At 39.0% G+C, this 25,553-nt stretch overlaps 1 protein-coding gene across 2 annotated transcripts in view; it reads right to left on the reverse strand.

Annotated features, from left to right (window-relative positions):
* Window positions 1-25,553, reverse strand: part of exoc4 (exocyst complex component 4) — a 236,622-nt gene that overhangs the window by 37,715 nt on the left and 173,354 nt on the right. For both annotated transcript variants that reach the window (XM_049474996.1, XM_049474995.1), the window contains exons 12-13: window positions 11,149-11,285; window positions 4,815-4,970 (exon numbers count right to left, since the gene is read on the reverse strand). In XM_049474996.1, coding sequence (XP_049330953.1) covers window positions 4,815-4,970; window positions 11,149-11,285 — 293 coding nt within the window. The remainder of the gene's footprint in view (window positions 1-4,814; window positions 4,971-11,148; window positions 11,286-25,553) is intronic.

A 25,553-nucleotide genomic window follows, 5' to 3' on the forward strand; every position in this document is an offset into this window, starting at 1 on the left:
AAACATTAATTTTATTAAATGTTTTATGTTTTAAGTTGGCCTAATTTAAGTTCTATGAAATTTGTATTGTAAGTTCCCCTAATTTAGCTTTAGAATCGACTAAAAAACAACTAAATTGTGTCAATGAAAGTAATCAAATTCATGTAGTGGGCAGAACACTATTTTTAGACCAAATAAGTTGGGAATTTACAGACATGAGACATACAATTTTTTTTTTTTTGTCTTCTTCTTTCGTCTTGTGGGTGTTTTATTCGTCTGTGACTTAAAGAAACATTTAAATGCCAGAAAAAAGTGCCATGCTAAACGTAATATTTCACAATATACTGTAAATATTTGAAACAATTGGGAATTTATGATTTATTAAGATTAAGTATCTGTCTTATTGTCAGTCATATAAACTTGCAGTAATGCAAATATGAACAGCTGGACCCAGCCAGCATATACTATATATTTTCAGAAACATACATACAAAACATATTAACTTGCTCTTATAACTTACAAAACTGAGGCTAGACAGTTCACTGCTATATAACACACATATAGTACAAGTATATAAACCACAAGAGAAGCAGCAGCAGCCTGTGGGGAATGACTACACACTGAAGGTGAGCGACAGATATGCAAAACACGCCCCAATATGCAAAAAAAATAAAATTTTCAATTTTGCCAACACAGATTATTTAGTCAGAGAAACTTTATAAAATTAGTTGAGGTGATATAGTTTATGGTTCAATTTAATATCCATCCATCCATCCATCCATCCATCCAAGCTGGAGAAAAACTGGAGAAACAGGAGAAAACTGCTGACGAAGACGTCTGGCTGACCCACATGGAAACAGCAGCTTTAGCCTTTAGCTCTTTAGATTAACATGATCAAGGACTGAGTCTCTTCAGTTTTAGCTTTGAAAAGAAAATTTAAAGGAGGTCTAACTGGCCCAAACAGACCCAGTTATTTCTGGGCACCTGGTTTCTTCATTAATACATGAAATTACATATTTGTATTTATTGATTTGTATTTAGGCAGGTTTGTTTTTGTTTGTTTGTTTGTTTGTTCTGTATTTTATTAATATTTAGGACACTTGAATAAGGTATATTTCTCTTCAGGGCACTGTCTTTAATTCTTTAGTACTTACTGAAGAACAACAAGCTTTAAATTAAATACTGAAGAAGAAAAACACAGTTAGGTGGAAAGAGATGAGAGATGGAGCTGAGGAGGAGAAGGGAGGCCAGATTAGTCCAGTTGAGTTGAAGAGAGGAAAGTTTAGGTGAGTAAAGAGAAGAGAAGAGAGGAGAATAGAGGAGAGGAGGGGAGGAAGTTGCTGAGGAGGGACTATGATAACAATCTCACGCTCCTTTGAACACAAGATGGCTGGCTTTGCTTCAGTACTGGAGCCCTGCCAGAAGTCCACATCAATACCAACATGCATTTCAATAAGGCCTGCCCTCTTCTTCTGCCTCTCTTTCTCTCTCTTTCTTTCTCTCTCCTGGCTGAACGGAAGTATTTCAGGTAGTCAAAGCAGCAGGTATGTCGGGGAGGATTGTGTGGGAAATGGGGAGAAAATGCACGGATGTTAGAAGCAGCTTTGAGTAAATGGGAGATGAACACCTGCCAGGAAATGTTGTTTTTCAAAGAAACAGTTTTTTCTCTGTGAAAAATCCCATTTTGGTCTGTGATAAATATGAACAATGCCCTTCATTTCTACCTTTTAAAAGTAAAAAGGAAACAAACAACAACAAATGTGACGAAGAGCGCATTAATGGGGTTCTTATCACTCGGCGTAGACGCGGCCAGACGTACGCCGCCCCGTTTTCTGATGAAACCGTTATGAGCGTTTATATAATAAAGCTCTTTTTCGCTGGCTCACTTGTGTTTGGCATCAATGAGCGAGAGAGAGATTAGCCTATTTTTTGTCCACCTAGCCAGTTAATTTATTTATTTTACAGTGCCGGGCCACGCCGAGGCCTCCTGCACGAGACGCCACTTCCAAAGCGTTTCCTCTCATCCGCTCGCCTTTCTTACAATGACTTTCTTCTAAAGAAATAAAAGAAATGGTCATGCCTGTGTTTCTTTTTTTTCACACAGGATTTTCGAGTGAATGCCACACGCCGAGAGAGAACGAGAAAGAGAGAGAGAGAAAGAGAGAAAAAGAAAGAGAAAGAACAGAAAAGAGAAAAAACAGAAAAAACACCTCCAATTACCAGCAGTCAAGTTTGTTCCTACTCAGAATTCAGTCTGTTGAGAAGCACCATGCCTGTCACTTTCCTTTTGGAGGATATAAAATAAAATCAAAATCACGCTGTGCTGTCGAGATGCTGGAATCAGCAGTGCAGAAGATGGGGAGACACCAGATCGCTGGTCATTATTAATATTGTATCCATGAACCATGTGCAATGCACACAACATTATGGGCGACATACCAGAGTTCAAAAGAGGACAAATTGTTGGTGCATGTCTTGCTGGAGCATCTGTGACCAAGACAGCAAGTCTTTGTGATGCATCAAGAGCCACGGTATCCAGGGTAATGTCAGCATACCACTCAGAAGGACCAACCACATCCAACAGGATTAACTGTGGACGCTGTAAGAGGAAGCCGTCCGTCACCACAATCAATTATTGTGCTCTAAAACCAGGTGTTTCAGTTTTACTGTCCAACCCCTGTAGATTATTATCCAAGTCAAACAATTAACTGGTAATTATTTTTTCTAAATATACAGATTTAAGGTTTTAAAAACATGCAAATCAGTGCACAGCACCACAGTACATTAAATCTATCTGAAACATTAGAGAAACTCTTAGAATAAAAGGCCACAAAGCAAAGAATAGAAATAAAGATCTATATCAAACTGTTTAATATGTAACAGAGGGTCTACACGGCCCAAACCACAGCGGCGGAGTCAGTGGAGGAATTCTGATAATGTATCTGCTATATGAAGAGTGTATATACTCAGAGAAGCCATTTCTCTAACTCAAATATTCACCTTCCAATAAAACCCATCCGCTGCAATTATTTCAGACTAACAGAGAGCTGAGTGTGAAACGTGTTTGAGATCTTCCTCGTCTCCTGATGGAGTTTAAACTGGAGAAAGCAAACCTTTTCAGCTCCGCTAAACAAAGACTTCTGTTGTAGATACGGAGTCGTTCATTATATAAGTTTATTATATAAATTTGTGTTTTTCCATTTTGTTCCCGTTAGAAAACTGCAGCCTGTCTCTCAGCCCGGCGAGGCTATCTATGTCACTTGTGTAGGCTGAACATTTATGCAAATATAAGCAAATAACTGGCTGACGAGTTTTTCTGAATGCTTTTACATCTTGGCATCTTATTTTCTAATCTGCCATATGCTGTTCTGGCTCTCTGTTTACTGCTGGGTCTTTATGGACGGCACAATTGGTTCATAGGCACAGCCTTAGTGAACTTTCATACATAAATAAGTAATAAATGAATTTAAAGTGTGCATCTGCGAGTGTGTGTGTATGAGTGTGTGTGCGAGTGTGTGTGTGTGAGAGTGTGAGTGTGTGTGTGTGTGTGTGTGTGAGAGTGTGTATGGAATAACTGACTAACTTGTTTGTGTTTTTTGGTTGATGTGTGTGTGTATAATGTGTGTGTATGAGTGTTTGTGTGTGTGTATGAGTATGTGTACGTGTGTATTTATAGTGTGTGTGTGTAAAATGATTGACTTGTTTGTGTTTGTTGGTTGATGTGTGTGTGTGTGTGTGTGTGTGTGTGTGTGCGTGTGTGTGAGAGTGTGAGTATGATTGTGTGTGTATGAGTATGTGAACGTGTGTATGTATAATGTGTGTGTATGAGTGTTTGTGTGTGTGTTTGTGTGACTTGTTTGTGTTGGTTGGTGTGTGTGTGTGTGTGTGTTTATTTGTTAGTGTATGTGTTTGAAATTTTTGGTTTAGTTTTAGTCATAATTTAGTAATCTGAAATGCTTTTAGTTTTAGTCGACTAATTATCATAAGCATGTCAGTTAATTCTTTAACCGATTTTACGCTGATTTTATTTAGTTATTGTCTTGTTTTCGTATTGAAAAAAAAAAGGTTTGTTGATGAAAACTATGACAAAAATCATAAACTCTGGTGTAAAAGTGACTTTTGTTGTAGTAAAACATGATAAAAAGTTCTTATGTTTGATGAATAGCACACCCCCGTTCTCCCACAGCGTTCAGAGATCCAGAAATTTTAACAGTTTATCCAAAACACCCTTCAGACTGCGTGATACGGGGCATAATTTACCCTGATAAATCACTTTTTACACCGTTATCCAGCTCAAAGAAGCTCCACATATCCTTGCTAGAATCTGGAGAGCCCTGAGATTTAAAACCAGGCATTAATAACTTAAAAAGTGCAGAAGAAGCTTATTAAAAACACTGTTTACATCCCCTAATGCGAGTACATAGACTCTGCATAGCGTAGCATCCGGCGCCAGAAGTAATGGCGGCGCTCGGAGCTGAAACTAGGGTTATGGGATGTAAACAGTGTTTTTTAATAAGCCTTTTCTGCACTTTTTAAGTTATTAATGCCTGGTTTTAAATCTCAGGGCTCTCCGGAATCTAGCAATGAGGTGTGGAGCTACTTTGAGCTGGATAACGGTGTAAAAAGTGATTTATCAGGGTAAATTATGCCCCGTTTCATTCAGTCTGAAGGGTGTTTGTTGGAGAAACTGTTAAAATTTCTGGATTTCTGAACGCTGTGGGAGAACGGAGGTGTGCTATTCATCAAAGATAAGAACTTTTTATCATGTTTTACTACATCAAAAGTCCTTTAACACTTGTGTGTGTGTGTGTGTGTGTGTGTGTGTATTCTCTCACCGAGTAAAGTCCTCCTCATCCTCTCTCTTCTGTCTCAGTTGTCTGGGTTGAGCCATGTTGGCCCAGTTGGGCAGAGACTGCAGCAGACGGCTGATATCCTCATCTTTGGCCCAGGAAGCACTAATGGTGAGTTTCTCCTCACACTGCACTATACCCCTGCAACACACAATATATATATATATATATATATATATATAAACACATATTAGTGATCATAAGTTCATTAATTGCACATTGCACCAGTAAGAGCAGAGTGTGAAGGTTCAATAGCAGGGTAAGAGCACAGTTCTGCTCTAAATATTGCAATGCTCACAACATTATGGGAGACATACCAGAGTTCAAAAGAGGACAAATTGTTGGTGCACGTCTTGCTGGAGCATCTGTGACCAAGACAGCAAGTCTTTGTGATGCATCAAGAGCCACGGTATCCAGGGTAATGTCAGCATACCACCAAGAAGGACCAACCACATCCAACAGGATTAACTGTGGACGCTGTAAGAGGAAGCTGTCTGAAAGGGATGTTCGGGTGCTAACCCGGATTGTATCCCAAAAACATAAAACCACGGCTGATCAAATCACAGCAGAATTCAATGTGCACCTCAACCGTCCGTCACCACAATCAATTATTGTGCTCAAAAACCAGGTGTTTCAGTTTTAAATGACCAATGCCTGTACATTCTGTACCTACAAGATAAAGCCTTATTAAATTAGACTGAAAACACAGATTTAATGAAAATTGGGATTTAAATGCATTACATTTTTAAATTTATTTACAAAAGACAGATATACATACTATACATAACAACATAAAAAAAATCTGCCAAAAGTTGTGAATAATGCCAATTTATAGCTCTTCTACATTGGTGTAAACACAGGATAGACTAAAAAGTGTAGACTCAAACGAATTGGGCTTATCAGAACCAATATTTTTCAAGCTTTTAAACCATGCTCACGTCACACTGATCCTGTTTTTGATTTGTTGCATCCAACTGCTTTCTCTCTCCGTCTTCCTCTCTCTCTCTCTCTCTCTCTCTCTCTCTCTCTCTCTCTCACACACAAAGACTTTCAGAGCAGCCATATTTCCCTGGTGAACCAAGATCATGAATGGTTTGCTCCTGGCTTGATCCTTAAGCTACGATTCTCAAAGCTACACGGCTGAGTGAAGCTGCATCTGAGCGTCTTCCCCCGACTCCACATCAAATCAGCCTCCTCTGTTCCACCTTAACTCTAAAGACTGCTCTGCCTTCCCCCGTTCAAAACCTATAAAGCTTATAAAGACAAGATATACAATCCAAGCAAGGGTTTCTACAACAAGTGAAGAAGAGATCTTCAAAAGGAGATACATAGATTATCAATAGAGGCAGCTTGATTTAAAAAAAATGCCAAAGAAACCACATTATATACTATATAATATGGTAGTTTATATTATTTTATTTCTAAACTGAAAGCAGAAGCATTTCTGAGTGGAGAAGAATAAGAATAAAATATTGTGTTTAATGGTACCAGTGTGCTGAACCACCATCCCTGCTAAGCTTAATAATATATTAATTCTAAAAACTGAAGTCTCGGGTCACTTTTTACGTGAGTTCTTCTTCTGCTCACGTCACGAATCTGTCTTTACGTACTTACGTCACACGTACAGCCTCTAAAAAAGAGGATCCGGCTCAGTTTTACTGAACACGAGCGGCTGGTGGAGCAATGGAGACTTCAGAAGAGGAAACTCAGAGCTCAGTAGCTCATTCACTCACAGTAAAACCAAAGAAACGAAGGAGTGAAGTTTCTGACTAAGCGCTCTCTCTCTCTCTTTCTCTCACTCTCTCTCTCTCTCTTTATGACGGAACATAACCTGGAATCGGATTCATCCGCTCTGAAAGGAGACTGCATCACACCCGCCCAGTTTAAAATGATTCTTCTGCATGCTCGGTGCAATTACCCTTGCTCACCAGAGAGGCACTAAATCCCACAAATCCCAAAACTTATGGACATCAGCTTTAATAAAACAATGATTTAGTGCTAAAGTGTTTGTGTAAGCCTAGGTCACTAAGTTGGGTAATTGGGTAAATTCACAAAAAATAAGACTATAAACACCTAGAAACACCTTCTCTTTTTCAATACGCTTTCTTTATTTTCACGACAATTTACATTGTAGATTCTCAATGAAGCATCAAAACTATGAATGAACACATGTGGAGTTTTATCTACTTAACAAAAAAAGGTGAAATAACTAAAAACATGTTTTATATTCTAGTTTCTTCAAAATAGCCGCCCTTTGCTCTGATTACTGCTTTGATTGCACACTCTTGGCATCATTCTCTCAATGAGCTTCAAGAGGTGGCCACCTGAAATGAAAAGTTTTTCAACAGTCTTGAAGGAAGGAGTTCCCAGAGGTGTTTATTAGCACTTGTTGCTCCTTTGTCTTCTTCACTCTGTGCTCCAGCTCACCTCAAACCTCAAATCTGGATTGGGTTCAGGTCCGGTGACTGTGGAGGTTCAGCTCATTTTTTATTAAGTACATAAAACTCCACATGTGTTCATTCATAGTTTTGATGCTTCAGTGAGAATCTACAATGTAAATAGTCATTAAAAAATTAAGAAAACGCTTTAAAAAAGAGAAGGTGTGTCCAAACTTTTGGTCTGCACTGTAGATATAAAATACAGTACTTTTCATCTTTTGACTTACTTTACACAGAACACAGGCAATTAAATATCCTATCAGCATCGTAAAGCTAGCAGTCTCTCAACATCATTCATATGCAGCACAACACAAATAACAGCGGCCCTAAAACAGAGCCCTGCGGCACTCCTAGGAAATGAGACTGCGTTCCATCACCATCTGCACACAGAGGTCGATCAGCGAGATAGTTACAGAGCCAGACACTGACTTTATGATCTCAACCAACAGGAGAAAACCACTGAATAAAAATGAGTAAAAACCACCACGCAATCTCTCACTGAAAGGTTGATATAAGGTAAAAAAAAATCGTACCTCCCTTCAAAGCATCACAGTTTTATTCAAAACAAGCGCTGTGATCAACTTTCAAAGGTAAATTAGGGTGATTTAATTATTTAAACTACAGAATGTAACATAATAAAGAATGGGAAATAATACTGATAGAGCTTTATGGAGTGAATGGGCTTACACACACTTCAGCGATGACTCTACGCTCACTTGTCAAATTACCAGAAGCAACGCCGCAAGCTAGACACAGAAATCAGGTCCGATCCATCGCACCTCCACACATTATTCTGTCAGTTCAAAGTAGAATATTCAACTCAATGGGGAAAATGTGCCAACTACTGTATTTTTCTGACTATAAGATGCACTGCATTATAAGGCACTATATGAGACACTAGTAAGGAACAGGGGTGTCGCCATATTTTCCTTCCAATTCAGCAGATCTCGCTGCTGGATTAAGTAAGCTAAAGCTACTTAAAGCTAAGCTAAGTAAACAAAACTGTAATTCATGAAAAAACACTTTCTTTTAAAGTCAAACGAGCACTGGATGTTAATCTACACAGATTTCTCTCATGAAAACTATTTATTTGGGTGAGTAAAGAACTTGTATTTATTTACAGTAAGCTAAGATTCCTAACTTTCTCCAGCAATAAGGCTAGAGCATCAGCATTAGCCGCTAATCGCTAGTGCTAGCAGTTAGCGGCTAGTGCCGTACGACAGTGCTACACTGAGAAACCCTAAGTGTTTTAGTAAGCCAGGGTGATATTAGCTAGTGATTCCTCCCATGTAGCTTATTTTAACATGATGAACATGCAGAATACAGTTTGAAAATACTTACCACTGAACGGTAAAAGAGCTAGTGCTTAGCATAGTTAGTGGGTAATGCTAATGCTGCTCCAGCAGTGCTAGACGGGGTTAGTAGCGGGCTACAGGACGATATACCCGCCTCTGAACAGGGAAAGAGCTAGCGCTTAGTGTTTTTAGGAGCTAATGCTAATACTACTAAAGTGAAACTCCTGTATAACTCTGTACTTCAGCAGAGTGGCTTTATGGCTCCTTAACGTTATACTTTACTAAAGTAATTATTACTCTACTACTTCTTACATTTAAATTAGCCTCATTACTCCTATTTAATTTCAGCTCGTTTTTAATTCAGCTTCTCATCGTTCAATAAAAAAAACCCTATCCAGATAAATCTCTCCATCCAGATAGAGTGAATCTGATTGTGATTGGATGTAGAGAAGTATAAACATATAGCAGTCCGACTCCCTATTGGTTTATACTGTGATCCATCACACCAAATATTTTAATATTACAGTCATTATGGCTTTTAGTATGATGTTTTTTTTTGTTTTTTTTTTTTAATAGGACTCTGTGGGCGTGGCCTAAGCTTTTGTTCTTAATGGCTTTATATTTTTTCCCCTTACACTACTTTTACTTTTATACTTTAAGTAGTTTTGAAATCAGTACTTTTTAAAACGCTTTTACTTAAAGAGTAAAAAGCTTGAGTTGATACTTCAACTTCTAGAGAACTATTTTATTAAACCCTACTATCTATACTTCTACCTACAGGGCAATGTACTATAATGTACTGTAACTGTGCACAGAATATCTTGTTGTGACTGTCTCAGTGGTATGTGTGTAAGTTTGTGTGTGTGTGTGTGTGTGCTCATGTAACACAGATTGTCACATGGGTATTGTGAGAGGAAATCGCTGTCTCTGCACTTTCTCTCCATGACTGAGCACAATTTGCACCCCCTCCTGACTGATACACATGCTTACACACACTAGCACATGTTTGTTGCTCTGTTTGTCAGCTGGAGTTCCTGCTGTCGGTGCTCAGGTCTGCAGCAGTGTGACGACTGCTGTGTTATAATGCAGAGAACACTGTGTTAAAGACTGAGAGGTACAGTATAGGGAATTTAGCTTATTAGACTCATATTCTTCCATGCATAAACTTGAACCAGGCTGAGGCTTGGTTTAAGGGATCTGGTAAAACAGTTAAAAATGTACAAAAAAGATTCCGATTACCGTATTTTTCGCACTATAAGGTGCACGTAAAATACTTTAATTTTTCTAAATATTGTCAGAGCTTCTTATAATCAGGTGCTCCTTATGTATGACTTTTACCAGTCAGGTATTAAGGATCAGTAAAGCCACTCCACTGAAACATAGCAACATTATACAGGAGATTCATTTTAGTTCTCCTGCACCAGTTAGCCCCTAATGCTAATGCTCCAGCCTTAGTGCTGGAGAAATTTTTGAATCTAAGCTTACTTTCAATAAACCAAAGCACTTTACTCACCTTAATAAATATTTTTCAGGAGTGAAATCTGAGTAGATTAACATTCAGTGCTCATGTTTTTATTACAGTTTTGTTTACTAAGCCGAAAATAGACCAGAAAATAGACATTCATTGATAGCGCGCCTTATAATATGGTGCCCTCATGGTGCGGAAAATATGATACAACTGATTTCAGCCTTATCTTAGCTGTAATCTGTAAATCTTTTTAAAACAAATATTTCTGCTTCATATCAGCTCAGCACAAAGTTTTAACCCACTGTGAGAACATGAATACAGGATGATATAACAAAACAACACATTTTCTGCTTTATTTGCTCTGATTTGAGTGCTCATATCGTTCTATTTGGTGATCCATGCATGGTTTCTAGTTTATACAAATTAAAAAGGGGAAATAATTTTAGTTTCTGCACATCAGAATCAGTGCTTTTGCCCCTACCACAATGTAGCATAATATCAGATTAAAAAGCGCACCAGATTATAAGGCGCATTACGCAACACTAGTAAGGAACAGGGGTGTGCCCATGTTTTCCTTCTAATTTAGCAGGTCTCACTACTGGGTGGTGGTTGTGTGGGGCGTAACTAAAAGCTAAGATAAGTAAGATAAGCGCTTCAGTAAGCTTAGATTTCCAGATTTCCGCTAAGGCTAGGTGCAGCAGCATTAGCATTAGCGGGTAAATTAGTAGGGACAGTGCTACATTGAGGAACTCTGAGTGTTTTGGTAAGCCAGGGCGATATTAGCCAGTGGTTTTTCCCATGTAGTTAGTTTCGCTACAGTGAACACGCAGACTACAGTCTGATATACTCGCCTCTGAATGGCAAAAGAGCTAGAGCTTAGCGCAGCTAGCGGCTAATGCTAAAACTGCTCCAGTCTCTGCGCTGGAGAACTAAACTGAAACTTCTGTATAACTCTGTACTTCAGTGGAGTGGCTTTACTGCTTCTTAATACCTGACTGATAAAATTCATACATAAGAAGCACCGGATTATTAGGCACACTGTCGATTTTTGGGAAAATTAAAGGATATTAAGTGTGAATTATAGTGTAAAGATACGGTTTACTGATGGAACATGTTACCTGTAGGCAGTGTTGCAGATCTCCTTGTACTCTTTGAGTTTATCACAGACCATCTCGAGGAACTGGTTGGAGTAAGCACTGAGATCCTGCATCAAACTCATCAGATCCTGGATAGATTTCTCCACGATCACAGTGCTCTGGAAACAGAGAGACACAAAACACACAAAACACAAGCCATAAGCTATGATCTCTGGAGATAAGATGACTGAATCTCATGAAGCACATAAAATAAATTAAAATAAATACATTAGTGCTGTCAAAGTTAACACAATGACATATATGATTCCACACCCCAGGTTGCCGGGTACAGAACACAACAGCACGCAAACAGTGTGCTACATCCAAGGGAACAGGTAATCAATGAGCTTCAGTAAGGTTTGCTAACCATTTCACACTTGCTCGCATTTATTTCTGATTGTTCCTTCCTAATGCTTTTTTTCTTTTTTATTTCTGATGATGCATTAACTGTTTTATTTAGTTTTATGTAGCTGCTACACCAGGAGGCAGGCTGTGTGGAGTCTATATATATATGTCTATGTCAATGTTATTATCAGTACAATGATGGTGGTGCACAGAGCCAGAATTCGATCTTGTTCTGTGAAGTTGCTTTTCTGTAAAGTAGCATTATGGGCTGTAAACAGAGTTTTTTAATAAGCTTATTGTGCACTTTTTTAAGTTATTAATGCCTCGTTTTAAATGTCAGGGCTCTCATTCAGGATTCTAGCAAGGAGGTGTGGAGCTACTTTGAGCTGGATAACGGTGGAAAAAAAGCGATTTGTCACCCAGTCTGAAGGGTGTTTTGGACAAACTTTAAACATTTATGTATCTCAGAACGCTGTGGGAGAACGGAGGTGTGCTATTTATCAAAGATAAGAACTTTTTATTATGTTTTAATACAACAAAAGTCCATTTTAAAGCTACCTTTTTTTCCCCTCAACTGCTAAAGTATCGATCACTACTGCACCGCTTTTTGATTTAACTCCTAAAGCTCTTTTTTATAATTTTTTTGTATAAGCTAAGCTGATCTGCGGCTGTATTGTTTCCGGCTGCTCAAACGAAGCTCTGCAAATGACAGCGCAGTCATTTTCCATACACGGCGCTGCCTGTCAGCCGCCTCAACACACTCCATGTGCAAACACGTCAAGCACTCCATAAACGAAACACAATCAGCCCTCATATTCACCTGTCAGAGGCTGATGGTGCTGCTGGAGCTGCTGTCAGTGATACTGCGTGGATACTGTGAGCGACAGTGGATGAGAAAAGGAGGAAAAACGGCTGTGTGTGAGAGCAGGTCCGAGGACAGAAGCTATTACAGATTAGCCACAGAGCTGGAACTAACAGGGAAACGAGTGAAAACAGCGAAAACAGCAGCAAAAAACAGCAAAAAACAGCATGGTGGACAGTATTTAAGGAACCCGAGTCATTACACTGAGCTGTCAGGTACACTCCACTACTACTAAAGAGACGCAGTCCATCTCTTTTCCTGTGACACTGATCTACTTCATACCCACGCTGCCAGAAAGAGTGGCATTCGACACAGTTTAACAGAGCGTGGCCAAAACAGAAGCACCACACGTGGAGAGACAGCAGTCGTGTGGTGTCGTTAGCGCTGCCTGTAGCCTTTGGCTTGGGTTTCGCCGCCCGCCAGCGGCCGACGGGCTCCGAGTGCGGAACTGAAGGAACTGAGAAGCATTGGCAGCAGTAGACGCACAGACCCAGGTCCAAGCTTCGACGACTCACGGTGACGGTGGCATTGGATGGCATTGGCCGGCATACAGAAGCCAGAAGCGTAGCCCCCCTCCCCACAGTCCTGGCACTCATTGGCGTAGATCTGTTTAATTGGGCCTACAGTGTTGGGAAGCCCCACATGCTAAGCTGGGCTGCTGCTATGACACACACCACCCAGTAGGGGGAAGCAATGGCCTTAAGCTGCCGAACGGTTGATCTGCAATCTGTTCTACATATCAATGCTCACTGCCGGCGGCGGCTGCGAGGAGGAAGAGGATGAGGGGAGGAGGGGGGAGGAGGGGTGGGTAATGATCCGTAGCGAGGCTGGAGCTGTGACTGCAGCTGAGGGGAGGATGGCGGGGGGCGCGGGTGGCAGGGGGGGGGGTGGATATGCCGGGTTCTGTGCCAGCCTGTTACAGCAGGGGACCCGCAGAGACTACGCTGTGGCCTTGCTGGAACAGCTCCATCATCTCCGCCACGACGTGTCACTGTGTGTGTGCGCGTGTGTGTGTGTGTGGCATGTGTGTGTGCATGTGTGTGTGTGTGTGTGTAGGTACCAAGAGCCAAGTTAACAGCCAAGTTTGGCTGATGACACAACTTGACATCTAGACTATTGTTTAAAACAAAAGTTGGCCAGAAAAGTAGTGATGCCAAAAGTGAGGCTTTTGGGAGATTGAATCAAATGAATCAACTGATTCGGAAAAAAATAAGATTCGATCTTGTGAGATGTTCGAATCATCCACCACTGTGTACACTTTGAGTGTGTAGGGGACTTTTGGTAGGTTGAATCAAATGAACCAATTGATTCGGAAAAAAAGATTCACTCTTGTAAGATGTTGTGTTGGGCTTTTAGGAGATTGAATCAAATGAACCAATTGATTTGAAAAGAAAAAAAAAAAGACTCAATCTATGTTTGAATGTTTGAATCGTCATCCACCACAATGTGTCGGAGTGTGTGTGTGTGCAGGTGTGTGTGGGGCTTTTGATAGATGGAATCAAATGAACCAATTGATTCGGAAAAAAAGATCCGATCATGTGAGATGTTCGAATCATCATCCACCACTGTGTGTCAAAGTGTGTACGAGACGTTCAAATCATTACCTATTACAGTGTGTCAGTGTGTGTGTGTTTGTGTTTTGGGGTGGGGGCTTTTGGTAGACTGAATCAAATGAACCAAATGATTTGGGAAAAAAAAAAAAAAGATTTGATCTTTTGTGATGTTCGAACCATCATCCACCACTGTGTTAATGTGTGGTGGGGCTTTTGGGAGATTGAATCAAATGAACCAATTGATTCGGAAAAAAGATTCAACCTTGTGAGATGTTCGAATCATCCACCACAATGTGTCGATGTGTGTGTGGGGAGGTTTGGGAGACTGAATCAGATAAATCAATTGATTCAGAAAAAGATTTGATCTCGTAAGATGTTCGAATCATCCACCACAATGTGTCAATGTGCATGTTGGTCTTTTGGGAGTTTGAATCAAATGAACCAATTGATTCAGAAAAAGATTCGATCCTATAAGACTTTCAAATCATCCTTCACCACAGTGTGTCTATGTGTGTGTGCAGGTGTGTGAGCTTTTGGGGGATTGAATCAAATGAACCAACTGATTCGGAAGAAGATTTGATCTTGTGAGATGTTTGAATCATCATCTACCACAGTGTGTCAAAGTGTGTTTGCAGGTGTGTTTGGGGTATTTGATAGGTTGAATCAAATGAACCAATTGATTCGGGAAAAAGATTCAATCTTGTGAGATGTTCAAATGATTATCTGCCAGAGTGTGTCAATGTGTGTGTGCAGGTGTGTGAGCTTTTGGGGGATTGAATCAAATGAACCAACTGATTCGGAAAAAGAGTTGATCTTATAAGACATTAGAATCATCTACTACAGTGTGTCGATGTGGCAAACAAACAAACAAACAAACAAACACAGTTTTAAGATCAAAAATCTGATTTTTCAAATCTCATTTAGAAACATTTGGGAGACGAATCATTTTGCACTTGCACTTTCTTAGGCATAGACCAAAACAAACAAAACGATTTGAATTTGACATTTTGAAACTATGAGACGTAATGAAACATGACTTTCCATTTTGATACGGACTTTGATAAAGCAGAGTATCAAAAGACTGGGATCCAAATAAAAGATTTTAGAGCTTAAAAACACTAAAGAAAAGCAACACAAACAAAAACAGATCACTGATACTGCTTGGTCAGTTTGATGGAACTCTCCAAACTCTCACAACTCTCTCTCTTTCTCTCTCTCTCTCTCTCTCTCTCTCTCTCTCTCTCTCTCTCTCTTTCTGAGTAAACAAAACCCTTACACCCAATTATTCCAGTAACAAATGCTTCAGCACTCTGCGGCACTTGTCTAATTCTGCTCATTTAACACAGCCATTCGTCTTAGCTCGGGAAATCATTAAAAAGTAATCAAGCCGCAAAGAGAGGGTGGAAGGCCAGAGAGAAAGAGAGAGCGATAGAGAGATAGAAAGAGAGAGAGAAGAAGTGGAGGAGAGGAAGACAGTTTGAGAGAAAGTAGTGAACGTAGCGATAGAGCTACGTTATAGAAAGGTGGAGGAAGGAAGGAAGGAAAGCGAGCAAACGAGTGACTGAACAAGTGCAGGTCCATTCGTCCTGCCCCTACAGAAATCTCCCCATCTTAAAATGCCACTCTGGGACAAACGATGAGAGACAGAAGTGCCACTCCTCCCTGCTCATTATCCCTCCTTCTCCTTCTCCTTCCTCTGACACTTTCCAAACGATCTACCTCTCGCGCCCAAACGCCACTTCAAGCAACTTCAGAAGGGCATTAGCATTTGGAGCATTGATTACACACACAGACACACAGCTGTGCTCTTCAGCTCATTTGTACTTTTCAAGTCTTTTCAATACAAATCTACCATCAGTTTACCACCATCTAAATAAACACATTCATCAACAGACGTTAAAAGAAGTCCTAAAAGAAGCCAAATCCGCCATCAGTTTGGCACCATCCATACAGTCATATGAAAAAGTTTGGGCACCCCTATTAATCTTAATAATTTTTAATTCTAAATATTTGGGTGTTTGCAAAAGAAAGTGATGCGAAAGAAGCCATTTCTGCAAGCACGCCACAAACAGAGTCACCTGAGGTATGCTTTTGCTCGCAGAAATGGCTTTTTTCGCATCACTCTCCCATACAGCTTCTCCTTGTGTAAAGTGTGCTGTGTTGTTGACCGATGCACAGTGACACCATCTGCAGCAAGATGATGCTGCAGCTCTTTGGAGGTGGTCTGTGGATTGTCCTTGACTGTTCTCACCATTCTTCTTCTCTGCCTTTCTGATATTTTTCTTGGCCTGCCACTTCTGGGCTTAACAAGAACTGTCCCTGTGGTCTTCCATTTCCTTACTATGTTCCTCACAGTGGAAACTGACAGGTTAAATCTCTGAGACAACTTTTTGTATCTTCCCCTGAACAACTATGTTGAACAATTTTTGTTTTTAGATCATTTGAGAGTTGTTTTGATGAGCCCATGATGCCACTCTTCAGAGGAGATTCAAATAGGAGAACAACTTGCAATTGGCCACCTTAAATACCTTTTCTCATGATTGGATACACCTGGCTATGAAGTTCAAAGCTCAATGAGGTTACCAAACCAAACTACCAACTAAAATGTAGTTAGGAGTATTCAAATCAATAAAATGATAAGTGTGCCAATACGTTTGCACTGGTCAAATTTTGGTTTAATGCATATTGCACATTTTCTGTTAGTACAATAAACCTCATTTCAATCCTGCAATATTACTGTGTCCATCAGTTATTAGATATATCAAACTGAAATGGCTGTTCCAAACACACATATATTTAGAACTAAAAATGATTAAGATTAATAGGGGTGCCAAAACTTTTTCCTATGACTTTATAAACAGAGGTGGAAAGTAATGAATTACATTTCCTTACATTACTGTAATTGAGTAGATTTTATGAGTAATTTGTAATTTTTAAAGTAGTTTTTAAAATGGGTCATTTTACTTTTACTCCATTACATTTTGACACAAGTAATTTACTTCGCTACATTGGAAAACTCTTAATTACTAAGTAAAAAAAATGCTGAATGCTGGGAATGCTGGGAAAAAAATGTCTGATTTATTTGCAATGGCTATAAATATCATAAAAATGCAGTTTATAGTAAAATGTATGATCATTTTTACTATTTAACAGTAAAGAAAAACAATGGCTCATAGAAACCTATACCACTTGTCCTTGAAAATGTTTTATGGGGTGGTCTGAACAAATACTGCCTGAAAGATACCAATTATTATATGGAATAATAGTTAATTTGTTGTACTTTTTTTACATCAAATAATTAAAAGTAACTATGTAACTTTTGCTCAAAGTACATTTTACATTGAGTACTTTTTTACTTTTACTCGAGTAGATTTTTAGCAAAGTAAAGGTACCTTTAATTCATTAAAATTTTACAGTACTTTTTCCACTTCTGCATACATATATATATATATATATCAATAGACAAAAATAATTCCAGGACTTGCACCTCCAGTCTTTGGAGGAACATCACATTAACCGCACCCATGCCAGCCTGCATCCACTGTGTACTAATTGCAGCAGTTTCAGAGCAGGAGAAATGAACAGATTGGGCAAATGCTGGGCAGGTAATAGCTCTACCTGTGAGAGGTAATGAGAAAAAATAAAATAAAACAACACTCAGCAAAGCAGAGAACACACTAACACACTGGAGAGATGCTCACACACACACACACACACACACACACACAGGGTAAACGAGTCTATTCATATTAGCCCTCATTCAAAATAACCCACACAGCACACAGAGCAACAGAAAGCACAGCTACAGCCCAAAGATGCTCAAGCTGCTCTCAAAAGGTATAAAAAATAAAAAATACACCTGTCTTAATCTAATTAGGGCTACTTGGAACACTTGGAACATGTCTGCCCTTCTCAGAAAAAGAAAGAGAGAGAGAGAGAAAGAGAGAGAAAAGATGGAAAAACAAGGCAAAGATTGAAAGAGACAAAAAAAATATAAATAAAAAATTAAGAGACATTTTTAATGGTGGTCTTCAGGTCCAGACAACAAAACGTCAATGATCAAAGCTCCCTAAATATTTCTAGTAAAAAGTAAAGAACACCTTCTTTTTAATAACGCCTGTAAAAGGCATTATCACGTCTTCTTCCAGAACACTAAACTGTGCCCTTTATAAATGGGAGATCAGTGAGATCAAATTTCATGCTTAACCTTTAAACAGAAAGGGTTTTATAAAGTACTGGAAAATGATTCAACGACACATAACTACATAACAGTCAAACCAGTGCTGCTTTTTTTATATAATTGTATCAAATATATTATCATTTAACTAGGCAAAAACCTTTTAAACACTCAAATTCAGGTTCTTGAGTTCTACAGTATACATACAATGCAATATAAAAAACTAGGGGTGTGCAATACGGAAAAATAAATGTGATGAGGCCTGAAAAATATATTGAACATTAAATATTCCAATATTAGAATTAAGATTATATATTACTTTAAGCTTCCCAAACGTTTTTTTTTTTAGCACTTGGCTTTGCTGTACAATTTTTTTTTCCAGTCTAATAAGAAGTAGTTTGATGTGAGCATTCACTGTGAACCTCTACCTCACTCTGCCTCACTCTGCCTCACTCTGCCTCACTCTGCCTCACTCTACATCCAGCCAGGTTATATCACATGAGCACAATCTGCGATGTGAAGAGCAACTCCTGTTGATGCACAAGAGTAATACAGCATTACTACAGCTCTGTTAATGTCCAATTAGAAGAAGAAAAAAAACATGGCTAAACCACTGTTCCTTACTAGTGCCTCATAATCCAGTGCTCCTTATAGTGCAAAAAATATGCACTATATAACATGGGACTGTGCAATTTGTTTTTATATTTTAATACGTGCAATATTTTATTGTTTATTAGGGCAATGTTAATTATTGTTTTATCTTTTGTATATGGTTTGTTACCAGTTCGATACTTTAAAATCGGTGCTGATACCCAAAGCGATACATCATTTTTTCGCGACCTTTTTCTAAATTCTTACCAAAAAGTACAAAAAGTGATGATTATTCTCACAAAAGATAAAAAAAAAAGATTCCTTCTTAAACTGTCATGATGAGAGTCTGCCATACTTTTGGATCTTGTTGGAACAAAAATGTTTATTCATAATTATTTGTGGCGCTTTTTTAAGAACAGCGTATTGTTGGTTGAATTTTTCATTTTTTTTGAGACTTTTTTTAAAAAGAAAAATCAGCATTAGATTAGCAAAATTAAATCATATTTATATTAAAAACAGGTATTAAAAACAGGCACGGAATTTACTTTTACATCTTTCAGTATTACCTTATTTCGGCACATTTTTGGTATCAAATTGTGAGTTATGGTTATCTTTTATATGCTATATTAATTTTTTTTGGTAAATTCTATATTATTTCTATAAATTCTACTTTAAATTCTTTGTAATTTATTTTAGGCAAACTATTGTTTTTAATTGTATTGTTTATTGCACTTTAATCTCTTTATACTCGTTATATTCTAGAAGAAAAAAAATAATAAAAAAATACTTCCAGTGCAAAACTGGAACAGAAAATGAAGGAAACCCTCTCTGTGTCTCTCGGGGCTGAAAGGGGAAAAGCGTAAATTAAAAATTTCATCGAACTATATATTTTTTATAGATTGGATTTCAGGTGGTACGGTGAAAAGTGGCAGTTCGCTTCAAATAAGACAGAAAGACAGGATGAAAAATAGAGGTACGTCTGTAAGTGTGTTTGGGTGGGTGTGGTTCCCATCTGTAATGGCTCAGGGTCTCCGCCCTTTAATCCAGCACTGACCCCAACAGCTCCAACAGTTCAGAGCATTTAACCCCCAGAATGTACCACACACTTACACACACACACTTACACACACAGATACAGATACAAGCTCGATCCACTGAAGCAGGACATGCACACCCCTGCCTCTCCGGGGTAAAGCAGTGTGATGTGTGAGAGGATGGCACTGTGACAGTTCATTCATCATTGTCAGAGCGGCCGCATGCCTCCGAGACCCGGCAACACACCACGCAGATACACACTCCGTCCAACATGACCCCATTGCTCAGCTGCACACACACACACACACACACCTGCAACACACCTACCACTGATATATCACTGCGCTACAGTACATACAATACTGTGTTCTACATATATATAAAAATAAGAGAGCACTTAAAAAAAGACGAGTTTCTTTGATTTTAGCAAATTGAAAACCTCTGGAATATAATCAAGAGGAAAATTAACGAGCACAAGCCATCAAACCACCAAGCTGAAGTTATCCAAAAGCAGTGTGTAAGACTGGTGGAGGAGGAGAACATGATGCCAAGATGCATGAAAAAACTGATTAAAAACCAGGATTAATACACCAAATATTGATTATTTCTGAACTCTTAAAACTATATTATGCTTTTTTTTTTTGCATTATTTGAGGACTAAAAAAAGCGCTGCATCTTTTTGTTTTTATTATTTCAGCCATTTCTCTTTTTCTAAAATAAATAAATGCTCTAAATGTGGATATTTGGAATAGAATGGATGGAATTTGGGAGAAATGTTGTTTGTAGTTTACAGTGTTGGGCACGTTACTTTGAAAAAGTAATTAGTTATAGTTACTCGTTACTTCTCCAAAAAAGTAACTGAGTTACTAACGGAGTTACTCCACTATAAAAGTAATTAGTTACCAGTAAAAGTAACTATCGCGTTACTTTTTATTATTCGCCCGTCAAAAAAAGGAAATCAATTATGCATTTACTATTATTATTAGAAAAATAACAAAAAATAACAAACGAAAATAAACCCAAAATGTTGACAAAAATATAATCTAACGAATTTCAAAAAAATAAAACGAAATTCTCCACACAACCAAAGAAAATTACTAAAACTTGTAATACTGAAAAAAGCGGAAAAACGCGTCTGGGGATGAAATTTAACAAACCAAGCCACACTCAAAAGAAATATGTATATATAAAACAAAATAATGGACAAAAACAACAATTTAATGCCCGTTAAAATGGTATTAATATAACAGCTTCACCAAAAGAGAATAGAGCTTAGATCATGCCCAAAAAATCCGACCCAGCCGGAGCCCGTGCACATTCTGCCCAAGCCCGAACCATAAACTGTCATTATGAGCCTGACCCGATCCGCCCCATAAACTGTCTGTTTTCGGGCTGATTGAATGAGCGAAATATAATCAGAATTATGTTAATTAACACTGTAACATAGAAGCATAGAACTATTATTTAATTTAAATGATTTTTAAGAACAGCTACACACAATGCTGCAAGTCAAACGCGGAGGCGTTCACGTGCGCCCAGAGCTACGTGATTACAGTTTTCATTTTTATTATAGTTTAATTTTATTTTGTTTTTATTTTTTCTGTTCATTTTAGGGTGGGCTTGCTAGCGCGAGCGCTTTACACAAGAACTAACGGACCACGAGTGCCGCGCGCTCGGCACAACAACTCCCGCTGTACAACTCCGCTGTACAACAGCGCTTATAAATAAATTAAACACAAAAATGAGGGTATTCTATCAGTAATTTCAGTTTGTTTTAGTTAGTTTTATAAACACAAAATACAGTTCGAGATAGTTATGTTTTTCCTTTTAATTACCGTTTTTATTAGATTCAGTTAACACAAATGTTTTTCACTTTCAATTTTCGCTATTTCGTTCGCTTTAGTGAACAATAATAATTGGTTACTTAGCAACATTGTGATTATCACACCAGAGCTTTATATAAAATAAAAATAGGAGCCTGATTTCGGGTCGGTCCTCAGGTCAGGTGGGATTCGGGCAGAGAATCTAAGCTCTAAAATAGAAAGCAGCAGCACCACAAAAACCGGAGCAGCTAAAAAGAGCTTAACGTCCTTAATTCGGAACTTGGGTTGTCCACGGCAATCACTGAATTGATTAGAGCACGCAAATCGTCACAATTGTGCCTCACTTCACCACGCCAAACCACAGGCACAGCGGCCAGAAGCTCAAGTTCACCGGACAGAGGAGGGGTTAACCAGGGCAAGGCGAAATAAAAAAAAAAAGTTCATAGAGCTGCTAAAGTAACGTGCAGTAACGGGGTGTCGGAAATGGTAACGGCGTTATAGTTACAGTCATAGTAATTAGTTAGATTACTCGTTACTGAAAAAAAGTAACGGCGTTAGTAACGCCGTTAGTTTTAACGCCGTTACTCCCAACACTGGTAGTTTATAGAATAAAACAAAAACAGGCTTACAATGCTAGTGATAGGAGCATAATGTCTTTTTTAATGAACTACATGTGCACTTTAATACTGTCACCTTGCCACGAGAACGCTAGCCACAGGAATGTTTAGTCTTGCTAACAAGATAACACCTCAATTTGCATACTACTATCCAATGGCTTACAGTAGTCATCAAAAACGTACTACTTGTCATGTGAAAAGGGAGGGCACCACATAAAAAATAAAAATAAAAACTTCGTAATTATTACCATGTTAAAACCTATAGACACTTGAGGCCCTATTGTATGCTCATTGCTATCTTACACCCCACCAAGGGTGTCTATTTTCACAATTTTCACTTGCCTTGTTTAAATAGCAACAGAGCTTCTGAATATATCTACACTGATGGGCGTGGTGTGAGGTGTGTTCAGGTAAATTTCTGGAGTATTGCTATCTTGGCAGCCTTGACTCAACTTTTACATCAACAATAAATAGAATACAACATAAAATAACATTTCTGTTATATGTATGTACTTCTTACATACATATATACATACATACAGGGGTTGGACAGTAAAACTGAAACACCTGGTTTTCGAGCACAATAATTGATTGTGGTGACGGACGGTTCTGGTGGAAACAGGAGAGTTGAGGTGCACATTGAATTCTGCCGTGATTTGATCAGCCGTGGTTTTTTTATGTTTTTTGGATACAATCCGGGTTAGCACCCGAACATCCCTTTCAGACAGCTTCCTCTTACAGCGTCCACAGTTAATCCTGTTGGATGTGGTTGGTCCTTCTTGGTGGTATGCTGACATTACCCTGGATACCGTGGCTCTTGATGCATCACAAAGACTTGCTGTCTTGGTCACAGATGCTCCAGCAAGACGTGCACCAACAATTTGTCCTCTTTTGAACTCTGGTATGTCTCCCATAATGTTGTGTGCATTGCAATATTTAGAGCAGAACTGTGCTCTTACCCTGCTAACTGAACCTTCACACTCTTACTGCTCTTATTGCTGCAATGTGCAATTAATAAAGATTGGACACCAGGCTGCTCCAATTTAGCCATGAAACCTCCCACACTAAAATGATGACACGTGTTTCATTTTCATTTTTCAACCCCTGTATAATAACGCTTTAAACTATCAAAAAATTAACAGAAATGTATGAAGTTAGCCCGGGGGAAAGACAACACACTGATGGTGAACAAAACAAAGGTGAAAGGTACGACCTGCTCACAAACAGATGGAGCCTGGAGCCAATGGGAAAGATGTATGAGCTGCTCTACAAGGTTACACTGACCAAACAAACAGTCATTTGTTAAACATGACAACAGGGCAGGTCAGTTTCAACAAGGTACACTCATTTATTACAGGAGAAACAGAATGTATGTATTTATTTAGCATTTATTTAGTGTTTTAATTGCTCTCTGAGGTGGTCTAAAAAGGGCTCGTGTAAGGGGGCCCCTCTATATGTACACTGAATCTGCATTCATGGGCTTTCCATGAACTCCAAGTGCATCTAGAACTATTAGAATATCATTGAAAAGTTACTTTATTTCAATAATTACGTTTAAAATGTGAAACTTATATATTATATAGGTGTATTACACACAGTGTGATCTATTATAAGCATTTATTTTATATTTTATTGTTGATGATTATAGCTTAGAGCAAAAAAGTCAGTGTCTCAGAATTTGAATTAGAATATTATAAATTGATACTTTTGGAGCAGTGTGGGCAGTGTGCCAAGTCCTGCTGGAAAATGAAATCCACATTTCTACAAAAGTTGTCAGAATTCAGAGAGAGGAGAGGCTTGAACTTTCTGCCTCTTGCGCCACTCTTCCTCCCGACTCTGCTCCCTTGATTTCCGTAAAAAACGAAATGTAAAATTTACTGATGATCAGTGATGGTTTGGAGAGACATGTCTGTCATCTGCTGGTGTTGATCCACTGTGTTTTATTATCAAGTCTAAAGTCAGTGCAGTTTTGTTTTCCCGCAAAATCTTACAGCACTTCATGCTTCTTCCCTCTGCTGACAACTTTTATGGAGATGCAGATTTCATTTTCCAGCAGGCCTTGGCACACTGCCCACACTGCTCCAAAAGTTCCAATTGGTCTTATACACTGTTTAATCCAGTTTCTCCGTGGCTCTGCAGCATATCAACGCATGTGAATGCAATGCACACAACATTATGGGAGACATACCAGAGTTCAAAAGAGGACAAATTGTTGGTGCACGTCTTGCTAGCATCTGTGACCCAGACAGCAAGTCAAGAGCCACGGTATCCAGGGTAATGTCAGCATACCACCAAGAAGAACCAACCACATCCAACAGGATTAACTGTGGACGCTGTTAGAGGAAGCTGTCTGAAAGGGATTTTCGGGTGCTAACCCGGATTGTATGCAAAAAACATAAGATATTTAAGTGAAACCAATAAAGCAAACATAGCTTTGAACAATTGCTTTTTGTCATGAGAAAAGAAACGAATCGAAATCGAAAATCAGTTTTTTTGTAAAATAATTTTGGGCCATAATCGCCCAGCTCTAACTTGAACCAACAAACGAATAAATTTGTGCACATCGTGGGTGAACCCGACTCCCCTGAAAAAGCCCAGCACTCAAATCCCATCTCTCGATCCACTGATGCAGGACAAAAGAGCGCACGTTCTGCACTTGCGTTCACGTGCAAATCCCCCCTGCTGGATTACGCGTCCTAATGTGCGCCGTTTCAAAGGAAAGCTCCTTTCCATTCGGGCTTCATCTCTGCGGGCCGGGCGATAACCGAACCAATGCAAATGAGCTCACACATCCATCACGCCTGCGTGTGTGTGTGTGTGTGTGTGTGTGTGTGTGTGACACTCGAGAGCCAGGTGTGTGAGCTATGTGATGTGCAAATGAAGCATCATCAGCAGAATTAATGTGTGGGTGTTTTTGGTGGTGGTGAGGGGTGTGTTCTGGTTGGGGCTGAGTAATGAAAGTAGTAGCGCGTCTCACTTTTTAACAGATGGGACCACAGGCGGACAGAAGTGCTCCCACCTCCACCCCTCCTGTATCACTCTCACAATGAGCCTCATCACTCTCTCCTCTCCTCCGCTACGGAGAGAAGCGCTCCAGATCTGACTAGCTTCTTCATATAAATGACAGCGTGAACAAGACACACATTAACTACGTTTCCATTGACTTTCTGAGCAATTTACTCGCAGTAAACCTCTGCTATTATTGTTTAACAGCTCGTTATTTTCATCACAGATTAAATAATACGCTTTACGCAATGAAGTAAATGATCTCCTGTAAATGAGCGCTGTTCAGTAGTTTTAGTTCATCAATATAAACAGCTGCTCGACATCTCTAATTCAAAGCGTTCTCATAATTCTCTATAATCTTCATATTTGTTCATTCTG

The sequence above is a fragment of the Astyanax mexicanus genome, chromosome 2 (assembly GCF_023375975.1).
Source record: "Astyanax mexicanus isolate ESR-SI-001 chromosome 2, AstMex3_surface, whole genome shotgun sequence".
In the NCBI taxonomy this organism is placed as follows: domain Eukaryota; kingdom Metazoa; phylum Chordata; class Actinopteri; order Characiformes; family Acestrorhamphidae; genus Astyanax; species Astyanax mexicanus.